Source organism: Gadus morhua, chromosome 19 (genome assembly GCF_902167405.1).
Source record: "Gadus morhua chromosome 19, gadMor3.0, whole genome shotgun sequence".
NCBI lineage: Eukaryota > Metazoa > Chordata > Actinopteri > Gadiformes > Gadidae > Gadus > Gadus morhua.
In genome coordinates this window covers 20,649,082-20,662,262 of record NC_044066.1, presented here as the reverse complement: position 1 = coordinate 20,662,262, position 13,181 = coordinate 20,649,082, and the positions used below count along the sequence as shown (strand labels likewise).

At 47.1% G+C, this 13,181-nt stretch overlaps 1 protein-coding gene across 6 annotated transcripts in view; it reads right to left on the bottom strand.

The window, feature by feature from the left end:
- The window catches only part of grm8a (glutamate receptor, metabotropic 8a), a 234,735-nt gene that overhangs the window by 198,273 nt on the left and 23,281 nt on the right, over positions 1–13,181 (bottom strand). The window contains exon 1 of one of the 6 annotated variants that reach the window (XM_030341950.1): positions 2,189–2,691. The exons of the other annotated variants lie outside the window; for them this stretch is intronic. Coding sequence (XP_030197810.1) covers positions 2,189–2,443 — 255 coding nt within the window. The 5' untranslated portion in view covers positions 2,444–2,691. Of the gene's footprint in view, positions 1–2,188; positions 2,692–13,181 lie in introns of those variants that run through there. 6 annotated transcript variants of the gene reach the window in all.

The window sequence follows — 13,181 nt, the reverse complement described above, 5'->3', positions numbered from 1 at the left end:
TTTGGGGCGGGGGGGGTGGGGGGGGGGGGGATGAGGCGCATGAGTTTTCCCAGCGAGGTGATCGGTCTCGTGCCGGTACTGATTCCCCTTTAATTAAAACCATACCCCCCCCCCCCCCCCCCCCCCATGCCGCCACCCACTGCTAGACGGACCGCCAGACTGAGATGGAGTCACGGCACGGAGAGGCAGGGCTTCTGAGGAAGGCACTTCAGAGTTCCTGGAACAGAAGTGCCTCTGAGCTGCCTGGTCGTCGTGGGGAGGCTGGGTTCAATTTCAATTTCAATTTTATTTGAAAGGGACGACGTGCAAATAAAACCTAAATGTAACCATTTGATGCATCACACCAGAGTTAGCCTTAGGCAAATTTACACCCGAGGTCCCTAGGTACAATTTGGCAAGTTGGCTAATGTCAAGGGTTTAGCTTCATGCTACGCCCAAACATGGAGTGATGGTAAGTTGGTGGCGGGACGAAATGGGTCCTACGCTTCACACTGTGACGAGGGTGATCAACATGCACGTCCACGTAGGCACACACCCACCCACTGCTCCACCCAGTGCGAGGACTACCAGTAGAGATGACTTGTTAAACTGGGATTAAGACAAGGAGGGTGGTGGACTCTGAAACGTCTCGTTCGATGTCCCCTGTAACTTAATGCTCACACTTCAGGACTTTAGGATTTCATGAGGTGAACCAAACGCAGTGACTGCATGAACATGCGTGTGTGTGTGTGTGTGTGTCAGTGTGCGGGTGTGTGTGTTAATGCTTGTGAGCGACTGCTTAGAATTACATATTTTCATTAACATCTCACTCCTCATCGTTTGCTCAGGCCTTTAGGGGGCATGTGGGAGGGCAGCATGCTAGCGCAGCGCTCGGATGGAAAGGGAGACGTGCTCTGAACTCAATCATATCTGACATAAGTGCCCCCCCGTTGAAGCTCATTATATCTAGGTACGGGTGGGTAAAACACACACGCGCCAATGACATTCTGATATCGTCTGTCATCTCCCTCTCTTCTATTCTCCTTGTGTTTTCACTCTCTCCCTTTATTGTGCTTTTACTGTGTCTATTTAAAAAAAATTAGCTGGTCTCCATATATTTATCTGAATTCTGTTGCATTTGCTGAAAATATCTCTCTCTCTCTCTCTCTCTCTCTCTCTCTCTCTCTCTCTCTCTCTCTCTCTCTCTCTCTCTCTCTCTCTCTCTCTCTCTCTCTCTCTCTCTCTCTCTCTCTCTCTCTCTCTCTCTCTCTCTCTCTCTGCAACAATGGAAATTAGGCTTGAATGTTTAACATTCAAAGTTTCTTTCAGTGTCACTCCATAACACTAGCCTTCAAGCTCAGTGTTTTGGTCCATTGCCTTAATACCGAGGTTCCGTGTGTGTTCCAAAAACTGTGCAACCAAACTCTATTAACATTTTCTAACTCCTGAGGTTTCAACCTCTGCCTTTCACATCCATAAAACAAAGGGCATTATGAACGGTGAAAGCGAACGTTTTCTTCCTTACCACGGCAGAGTTAGAGAAAGGAGAACCGCGGTGATATTTTTTTCCAGACAATGGTAAATTTCAGAGACCCAGTGACTCAGAGTCTATGTCTGGTTTTTCTAAATACCATCCCAATTACCTGACCAACATCCGGCGTCAAATAGAAATACCACAGACTCCCGGGTTTACGTTCGCCGCCTGACAAGGGTTGGTTTTTTCGTTGCAACACCACCCCTCCGCCCCAGACTTCAATTCATTTTATAGAATTCTAAAATACTATGGTAAAATAGATTTTACCAGCAGGTGTGAGCTTCGATAGCCATTCAAATTAGGCCTTTTCCTATGCCTTAAGGTAGGGTTATGTTTTGGACGTTGACACACAAAAGACCACGCAGACACTTCCACGCAGTCACTAGCCTGTTTTGGTTCTGCGCCAGGTTTACGTGCCTTGACGCAAGGTTACAATTTATGGGAAGCGCATGTAAGGCCCTTGCGTTGGACGCAAGCAGGGTCCGCAAGGATGTAAGCGGTCTGGAAACCCCCTTGCGAGGCGTCAACGTCAAAGACCTACCGGACTCGTTATACATCCGGGTAGTCAGCCCGTAAGCTAATGTCTTTCCCTACTTGGTGTGTTGAACTTGAGGAATGTAGACTATCCCTGGGTGAGGGCAATCCTATCTAGGGGGTTAGGTGCAAGGTACTCACCGCAGGTCCACAGCCACTGTAGGCGAACAGCTCTCTCCGTGACACGCCGCACAGGCACCTCATTTCCTCATTCCCGTCGTTCAGTTTCCATGTGTATTTGCAACCAAAAGTTCCTTCATAGAAGTGTCTTGTCAGAAAAACGTGTGTCCTTTGGGTTAGGTCTAACAACCCGAATCTCACCGGCAGAACCTTCAGAGACTCTCCACTCAAGAGTCTCACTTCCTGAGACTCACCTGCAGCTTCAGCTGTTGCCATTTGGCGCTAATGAGGACCCTCAACTCCGCCCCCTCTGTGTGATGTCAGTACTGCCACTAACCATAAACAACCTAAAGCAAACCTAATCGTAACCCTAAGTGACATCACAAGTGGGAGTGTCCACTCAGATATACGCTGAATAGATTAGCCACATTGGTGGTCAAATATGGGCACACTAACTCATGTCCCCCATTATTTTACATTCCTCCGTATGTCTGAGACTTCTGAGCGTCAAAGTCTGCCTAATTATCGTTATTATCGGAATGAATAGGCGCGTTTTTTAATTGAGCAGAGACATTTTAATGGTCGCCTTGCTAACGATATGTCGGTTATTTTCCCCAAGAGGCTGGTCAGCGGGTGCTTTTTGAGGACGTGTCCGGCTTTGACTTCATTAGAAGGTATTGCCGCATGAATAATGCATTATATGCATACCCACACAGGGACTGACCCACTGCCTGCTGTTAGCTCAAAAGCAACACACACATACACACACAGCTAGGGCAAAAAGCTTAGGTTAGAGAGAAAGAAGTGTGGCCCGTGCGTGTGCTTGTGGATAATGGCTGGTTTAAGCAGCCTGACCTGGCCCTCCTCAGACTGATTGGGCTCTGGGGCTGGGGCAGGCTGCACACCTGTTGAACCAGCCATCACCACACACACTCAGGGGATTCTTCTGTTTGTGCACCATGCTATTTCTCTTTTTCAGGTGTTTGTTTACCCTCAAGAAACAAACAAGGGACGTTAAGAACTATCAAACTGACGAAAGAAAATACTGATCAACAGTCCGACAAAATAAGAGAGAAATTAACAAAGAAATGCAAGATGAACTACAGCTTCCTCGACGTTGTCGGTTAACTAACTGTCCCAGTAGGGCAGTCAGACACGCACAGGTTGGAGGGAGACAGAGAGAGGTTAGGGGGGGTGAAAGATTACAGAGAGACAGAAAGAGAGAGAGGTTAAGGGGATGAATAATGGTTAATAATTGGCGCAGAGGGAGGGCTGAATAGGCACGCACGCACGCACGCACACACACACACACACACACACACACACACACTCACACACACACACACACACACACCTGGCTCTCATATAACTTATATAATTATACCCCCCAACCCCATCCCAAGTTGAACACACACAAACACACACACACACACACACACACACCCCTGGCTTTCATAGAACTTGAATATCTATACCCCCCATCCCAAACTGATGGATGACACACACACACAGAAATCCACACACACTCGTCGTCTATGCATAATTCAGTGCTGTTTTTTTTTGCGTGCGGCCGGTGCATCTATTAAATATACATGGCGATGCCATAGCAAGGACAAGAGCCAGAGAGGGATGGAGAGAGAGAGAGAGAGAGAGAGAGAGAGAGAGAGAGAGAGAGAGAGAGAGAGAGAGAGAGAGAGAGAGAGAGAGAGAGAGAGAAATAGTTGAGAAATAAAATAAGGAGAGAGGGGGGGATCAATTGGAAGGGAGGGACAGCAAGAGGGAGGCATAGTGGGAGAGAGGGTAGAGAGAGGGTACTATGGGGAGTGAGAGGGAGAGAGGGAGAGGGAGAGTAAGAAATGAGGAAGAGAGAGGGAGGGGTGTAAGTGAGGAGGAGAATGATCGAAGGATGGGAGGGGATATTGGAGGAGAGAGGGGGAGAGAGAACTAGCTGAAAAAAAAAAAAAAAGTGAGTAAAATTATAGTTGGCTTCGCCTTCGTTGACATATATATATTTATATAGGCTATTTTATACTTGACATGGCTGCGCATACATATTCCATCTGTCTATTTATGTAGCAACCGTCAATATCATTGACGTACTGTCTAACCAAGCAGAGAACGGGCGAACGGAAGCATATATAGTGCCCGCACACACACACACACACACACACACACACACACACACACACACACACACACACACACACACACACACCAATAGGACACAGAGTCACTTAAAGGCTTGTCATTTTTTATTAAAAACATGTCTTCTCATAAATGTACTCCCATGTATTTCATAATTAATGCTGTGCTGTTATTATCATGTTCAGAGTGGCAGGAGAGGGGGAGAAGAGGGGAGGAGAGGAAGGAGAGAGGAGAGGGGGAGAAGAGGGGAGGAGAGGAAGGAGAGAGGAGAGGGGAGGAGGGGAGAGGAGGAGAGGGGAGAAGAGGGGAGGAGAGGAAGGAGAGAGGAGAGGGGGGAGAAGTGAAGAGGGAAGAGAGGTAGAGAGGGAAGAAGAGGGGAGAGGTGGAGAGGGGAGGAGGGGAGAGGGGGAGAGAGAAGAGGAGGGGAGAGGTGGAGAGGGGATAGGAGGGGAGAGGTGGAGAGGGGAGGAGGGGAGAGGGGGAGAGAGAAGAGGAGGGGAGAGGTGGAGAGGGGAGAGGAGGGGAGAGGAGGAGAGGGGAGAGGAGGAGAGGGTAGAGGAGGGGAGAGGAGGAGAGGGGAGAGGAGGGGAGAGGAGGAGAGGGGAGAGGAGGAGAGGGGAGAGGAGGGGAGAGGAGGAGAGGGGGGAGGAGGGAGAGTTGGAGAGGGGAGGAGGGAGAGTTGGAGAGGGGAGAGGAGGGGAGAGGAGGAGAGGGGAGAGGAGGAGAGGGGAGGAGGGAGAGGAGGGGAGAGGAGGAGAGGGGAGGAGAGGAGAGGAGGAGAGAGAAGAGGAGGGGAGAGGTGGAGAGGGGAGGAGAGGAGAGGAGGAGAGGGGAGAGGAGGAGAGGGTAGAGGAGGGGAGAGGAGGGGAGGGGAGAGGAGGAGAGGGGAGAGGAGGGGGGAGGAGGGTGATAAGAGAAGAGGGGCAAAACAGAGGTGAGATGAGGAGAACGCAGAGTAGAAGAGAGGAGAGGAGGGAATAAAGAGAAGAAGACAGGAGAGGAAAGAAGAAGCGGTCATGAGAAAAAGGAAGAGATTTGGAGCTGTTTGGAAGTAGGAACAGAGCAACCTAGATGTAAAAGACTTGAGCTAAACCTGTCGTGTCTGTTCTGTTATTCCCGTCCTATAAGTCCTGTTCTGTCTCTTCCTGTTGTGATGTAAGTCCACGTCGTCTGCCCTCTTTCCACCACCACCACTCCTCCCCGACCCCCTTCTTCTTATCCGGTTCTGCTTAGCTTAACAGTCGGCCATTTTGAACCCAAAAGTTCACTATGAATACGTCAATTAACTGAAAAGTTAATCGGGATCCTTATCGTTTCTTTTTTTTTGTTCAATATAAGTCAAGGGAAAGTGGAAGAAAACATATGTGGCTTATTGTTTTAGAAAATTATTATTTTTGATGCTTTTGTTTGACAATACCTTAGTCTTCCATGGCTGCTCATGGCTCTGGTATCTGGAGATAATCATTTCATTAATTTAGACATTTCTCTTTTCACATGTAAGGTATATTGTCCAAGCAAAAGTTGGATTTCATATCCACAGAGAACTTAGATCTGTGACTTTCTTTCTTTCTGGGTTAATAAGGGTCTTATAGGCATACAGTATGCATGCTAAAAGGATGATATACATTATTCACAGATTAATCTATCGACTATCCCACTTTGGAATGACCTTACTTTACACTGAAAGAAGGTGAGCTGAACTTGCACTTACCCACAATGCAGTGCTGCATTAGATTAATTTAGTAATTCCACTTGCCCTCGCTTCCTAAATCTTTAGATGTTCTCCTCGCCATTGCACCTACTGACCCTGACATATTTTAAGCTTGAGAACAAGCAGGAATCGACTTTGGACCAAGTTTACATCGGTGAATCCCACACTGATCACAATATTACAACCACACCCAGTTGGCCTTGAAAAAAGCATTTTAATAAGCCAATTTGGCAGTTTTTAAAAAGTGGTTCATCAGTATGTATATTGGTTCTCCTTTGAGTTTTGATGGATGCTTAGTAATAACCTTCACTTTGAATTCATGAATACATTCATGTCTACCTTCCTTTCTCTCTCTCGCTCGGTTTTGCTTATGTATTTTTGTCCTCGTCTCTCCCTGCTCTCTCTCTCTCCCCCCCTCTCTCTTTCTATTTCTCCATCCTTCTCTCTTTCTATCACTCTTTCTCTTCATGAACAAAACAATATTCTTAGTTTTCCAGAGAACATCCGTGAATAAAGGATCTTCTTTGTGTGTTTACAAAATGCATCATTGATTTTGTCCTCATTGGTTCAAGACTTTCATAAGTAAACCCTGAGTCCTTGGGGAGATAATTAGCGTTTTTCATTGAAAACTCCTCATTTCAATTTCTGAAAACACGTTTTCAAAATAATTTTTCAGTACGGTAAAAACACAAACACACACAAACACACACACACACACACACACACACACACACACAAAGACACACACAGACACACACACATACACACAGTTTTAAGAGTGTTTCATTACGGACAGTTCTTGAGTCCCACCGAAGTTTTCTCAATCTTTGTGCTACTTTTGATTAAAATATTGAATAAAATAAAATAAAAAAAGAGTCCAAACCATGCTGAAACTTTACGGCTAATTTCTTCAGATTTAGCTCCTTTACTGACCACTCGGAAAATTGGAAGCAACTTTAAAGATGAGCGAGGCGTTTTCTTACATTTCTTTTCACATTGTGCACATGTTATGCACCGGACGTATTCTCCCGAGAAACCATCGGGGTTAACCGTCCAATAAGGCTGAAAACATAATTGCTAAATTCCACTACTGACACTCGCAGTCCAAGTTTTAATTACATCTCCATTTAATTTAACTTAAAACCAATTTGCCGGTCGGCCGAGGATTCCTCAACTGTCCAGATTCCTCGTCTCGAAATCTTTGCCCCAAAAAAACATCGTTAGGTTGTCCGTTCATAAGAACACTTTCTTAACACCGCTGCGTGTTACGCAACAGGATAACTTATAATCATCACCGTTGGCATTTGGTCATTCAGAAGACCCCTTTTATCGACAGCGAATCACAAGCGAGGCTGTGTACAATCAAAGCGTACGAGCACAACAGAACAGACCCCTGTTCAAAGAGGGGTCAACCTCAGACAGCCCCAGGTGTGTCTCATCACACTAATTATGGGTCTTGCTGCTTTTATGTACCAGGGGCCGGGCGGTAGACTAAGCTTCATTAGTCTGGTTTGCTTCCCGTGCCTTGAAACATAAAAGGAGCGCGTCCATAATTAGTTAAGAAAAGAAAACAGGCAAAAAAGAACAATATTAGCCGGGCTCTTGCATCAGAGCCGAAGAGGAATCCTGAGGAACACTTTACAATCAGGGTGCTTAATTAACCAATAAAGCTTTAGTTAATACATGAAGAGAGTTAACAAACAAAAAATATGAATGTATAATATGTTTGTTGTTATAATCAGCGGCATCAGTCGTGTTGTTTACACTAGAGTGTTCACACTCGAGCTTTTATCGACAGGTAACCCTCTTACCTACCGACAGGTAAGAGTTTGCACTGTCCAACCCGGCCTATAGTCTCAGTGAGGGCCCCAGAGGTCCAGGGTCTCAGTGAGGCCCCCCAGAGGTCCCCCCCTCCGTCCCGGCCTCTAGTCTCAGTGAGGGCCCCAGAGGTCCAGTGTCTCAGTGAGGCCCCCCAGAGGCCTCTAGTCTCAGTGAGGGCCCCAGGGGTCCAGTGTCTCAGTGAGGCCCCCCAGAGGCCTCTAGTCTCAGTGAGGGCCCCTGAGGTCGTTACCTCGCCGCAGTCACGACGGCCAGCTGGTGGGAAGGATATCACATAATCCAAGACGCACGCCACACGCATTCTCACGCCACGGTGGCAGACTGAGAGGCTGGGGGTGTGAGGGACTGGTGTGGAAGGGGGGAGAGGGAACGAAGGAAGGGTTTTATTTGGGGTGTTTCGTAAAATATTCTAAATTAAATTACAGTGTTGAGAGTCTGAGGTGTGGACTCATTAGAAACAAAGTTACACTTTTGATATTCAGAGGGGGTAAAGTTGTCCAAAAGGATACCGTTGGGTACCAGCTCTGAATTCTACGTAGCGGTACTGGTATCGGTTTAGATGTGAACAGTACCCAACCCCACAACCAAGACGCTCCGGCAAGGTCATTTTCAGCCTTACACCAAATTCAACACCTCTCACTGTGTGTGTGTGTGTGTGTGTGTGTGTGTGTGTGTGTGTGTGTGTGTGTGTGTGTGTGTGTGTGTGTGTGTGTGTGTGTGTGTGTGTGTGTGTGTGTGTGTGTGTGGTTGTGTCTGCGTGTGTGCACGTGCGTCTCCCCTTTTCTTCTGTCTGCGTGCGTGTCATATACCTATGTGCTCCAAAGTGATGCACACATACAGACATACACACGCACAACACACACACACGCACAACACGCACACACACACACACACACACACACACACACACACACACACACACACACACACACACAACATTAAACCAACGAAAACACCATTGGTTTCCATCCTCTATCCAAACAGACCAGCAATAGCGCTCCTGAACGCATCATTTCAACAAACGCTACGTAAGCCCTCTGACGGTGTTGGCTCTGTGTTTACCCGGTCCGCCGCCGACCGCATGTCGCAGGGGGGCTCTTAAATGCATTGCGGGTCGTCACACACAGATGAGAGCAGTGCCCTGGGTCTAGCACCGGTGGGCCACATTCTTTGAGACATCTTTGCCATCGCTGCCTCTGCACCAAGGAAACAACATTTACGTTCCCCCGCTGCATCTGAACCGAGGAAACTACATTTACATTCAGGGCATTTAGCAGACGCTTTATTCCGTCTAAATGACTTTATTAAGTCATTTAAGTGAAGTTACAATGGGTCATAGACAGATTTATACACGTTCGGCAGAGTCAACCATGCAATGCGACAGCCAGCTCGTCGGGAGCAGTCAGGGTTAGGCGTCTTGCTCAGGGACACCTCGACGCTCGTCGAAGAGGACCCGGGGATCAAACTAGCAATCTTCCGGTTATATGGCATCCCGCTCTACCTCCTGAGCTAAGCAGACCCGCCCAAACTGGAAGCATGCTGATCACCGCTACAAGTGTGTGCATGTGCGCGTGTGTGTGTGTGTGTGTGTGTGTGTGTGTGTGTGTGTGTGTGTGTGTGTGTGTGTGTGTGTGTGTGTGTGTGTGTGTGTGTGTGTGTGTGTGTGTGTGTGTGGTTGTGTGTGCGTGCGCATCAAGTCACAAAAGTCTTCCATCCATCCGAATATAGCTGCATTAAAGTTGGGAGCAGTAGGCCAAATTAAAAACACTCTAAACTCTAAAACACTAAAATTATCCCATTACCATTTCCAAGAAAAAAAACAATCCGAGTATAAGTCAACTTCAGGTAATGGCAAGCCTTTATAATAAAACAAAAACCTATTTACGGAACCTCAAAAACTGCCGTCTTGGGGAATTTAACTTTAGGGGAATTAAAAAAAACGCGAAAACAACAACAGATTATATTTTAGCATTCCAGGGGTGGTCTCGGCCCAACTGCCAAGCGTTTAAAAATACCTCGGCAGAAGGAGAGGAACTACTGAGCACAAATGGAGGTCGTGGGGGTTGGAAAGTGGGTTTCAAAGGACTGTTTGTTAGCGTACGGTTTAATAAGGAGCGATAAGGGGAGATGGAGAAGGGGGTGGCGGAGAAGTAATCAAATAAATAAATAAATAATTGATTAAATAAATGTAGGAGACTTCCAAGGGCATGGGATCGATTACTCACCACACTCACGTAGAGACAAACACACACACACACTCGCGTAGAGACACACACACACACACACACACACACACACACACACACAAACACACACACACGCACACACTCGCGTAGAGACACACAAACACACACACACAGATACACTTAACAGTCCATCTAATAGTCTCCTGTTTCCCATTGTAAAGCCTGATTAAACTGAAATTACTTCCTCTTCAAATCAACAAACTTTAGCGGGTGTGTGTGTGTTCAAGCGTGAGTGTGGGAATGTTTGTGTACGTGTGTATACGTGTGTGTGTGTGTGTGTGTGTGTGTGTGTGTGTGTGTGTGTGTGTGTGTGTGTGTGTGTGTGTGTGTGTGTGTGTGTGTGTGTGTGTGTGCGCGCGCGTGTGTGTGTGTGTGTGTGTGTGTTGGCGTGCGTGCGTGCGTGCGTGTGTGCGTGCGTGCGTACCCCATTAATGGACCCGGGCGATAATATGCAAGGAAAAGAGGACATTGCGAGTGTGAGTGTGAAATTTGTGTGTACGTGCGTAAACGTGAGTGTGTGTATTTGTGGGTCTGCGCGCATGAGTGATCCGTGTGGAAATGTCTGTGGTGTGTGTGTGCTTTTTTACATAAAGCCAATAACACTCTGGTGTTTGTGTGTGTGTGTATGTTGATGGCAGCAGAACCATCTATATTTACTTAAACTGCTCAAGAGAAACATGGCAGTCCGTTAAGTTCAAATTGCTGGCCTAACGGACTGAGTGTCGTTTCCATGGCGGCATGCGATGCGAACCTCAGGAAACACGCAGAGGAATCTCGTTTGTTCTGCCTCATAAGTCCAACATTTCCACTTCCAGCCGCCATCTTTTATATATTTTTAAGGACCCTTAAACCGTTGAGATTTCGATTTATTTTTTGTCCTCCGTTGTCACTGTGCTAAGCCTAATTACCGAGGGGCCCTCTTCCACACGCATCATCTCCCGCTAACGGGAAGACGAGCCACTGGCTCTCCCCTCGTTAAGCACGGCTCGTTAAGGCATCCTTCGTTAGGAGGATGGCCCCTTGCTCCGCCCGCCAACGGCTGTCTGTCGCTTCCCGGCGGCGTCGCCGCTGAGGCTGATTGGAAGCAGGGTGACGTGCACGTCAACACACACACAAACACAGGCCCACACAAACACAGGACTACACAAACACAGGCAGAGTTGCATGGCCAGGCTCACACACACAAAGACAGCCATGCACACACATGCAGATACACAGACACAAACACAAACACACGCAGGCACACACACACACACACACACACACACACACACACACACACACACTCACTTGTCTGCAAATCGAAACACATAACACACATGTGCGTGTCACAAACCAGCCCACGTAAACACATCCATGCAAACACGCACACACACAAACAAAGTTAGAAACACACCCACACATAATCGCATATAAACTGACTTGCACGGCCACGCAAATGCCCACACGTACCCTCACAAACATACACACACAAACATACACACACACACACAAACACACACACACTCATGTCATTTATTTTAATGAGTTTCCCTGCTCCTTCTGCTATATGTGGCAGCATTATCATCACCACTTAAAACCTGATGCCTCCCTAACAACAGCCAGGACCCCATCATGAGGCCCGCCACGGAACGTTCCGGTCTCTCTGCCTCCCCCCCTCTACTGTCCGTCAGATTGTAAAGCGTCGTGATTACTGGCTGCTTCTTTGTTTATTGTTTGCCTTCACAATATAATCTCTGCATTCTCTCTCTCTCTCTCTCTCTCTCTCTCTCTCTCTCTCTCTCTCTCTCTCTCTCTCTCTCTCTCTCTCTCTCTCTCTCTCTCTCTCTCTCTCTCTCTCTCTCTCTCTCTCTCTCGTCCATCTCCCTCGCCCATCTACAGGTCCTGTGTACCGCTAAATCCTCCCTGACGTGACTGTACTCCCGGTCTTCAAGCCCCATCCTTCACGTCTGAAGCACTCTCCACCTTGCCCCAGGCCAGGCCCCTGAAGCACACACGCACACACACACACACACACACACACACACTTGTCTTCTTCAATGAAAACCAAACCCTGAGACAACTTCTTGGAGATGAGAAGCGATGAAGTGGTTCTATAGCGGAGCTGGGATTGACCCGGCAGGGTCTCGACTTAAAGGTGATGTAGGGGAGATGGAAGAACCATTGAGTGTCATTTGTTAGGATTGCCTGTAATCCTGTCTGCCAGGTATTAGTGAGTGAAATGTGCTGTGAGAATATCGGATTGGAGTCGACTGCACCTGCCTCTGTGTGAGCCAACTTTGATTTGGGACAGCTCCCGGTTCGTTCAAGCAGGGCTACTCCGCCCTGATTGGTTTGGAGGATTCAGCTCGCCTGTCAATCACGAGTGTGCGACACGTAACACTTCCCACTGGTAGAGAGACGTAAGGAGGGAGGGAGCAGAGAGAGGGAGGCTTTTCTCGTCGTTTGGCTTCAGAATCGTGTTCTCAAGCAGAAGTAGAAAAAAAATGTAAATGTTGATATTGATTTCATATTTTGAGACCTGCTAAAATAGGTTAAGATTTCCTTTAAGGTTTGTATCGGCTAGGAATCAAGACATCCTCATAATGTTTTGAAGGTAGTTCAGCTGTAGAGGATTGGGTTTATTGGATTTGGCTGTAAAAAAGCAATTAAAAAGATATAATGTCAGCGAATATTGTTGAATATGGGATACGTATGAGCTGACAATGTGAGGAAGTTTTATTTTAAAACACAGGCATGTGTTGCTGTGTAGTGGGACTGTGTGTACTGTGTGTGCATGTGTGCACGTGACTACATGTGGTGTGTATTTATGATCTGGGCTCTCACTCTAGACTTGGCAATTCACACCCAAGCGCTTTCGTGATGATTATCTCATCACACCCTCCAATATTGGAGCAATTTATTTTACTTTGGTTTATTGTAACATTCATATTCATGAATACGACTCACATGAGATATATTTCCACGTTAATTCTTTCATGAAAATTCAACCCTATTTCGTAACTTTTTTAATTACTTATTTTTGCGATCTCTTTTTAATTCCGATAACTCCTGTACCCCTCCCGTTCCCCAG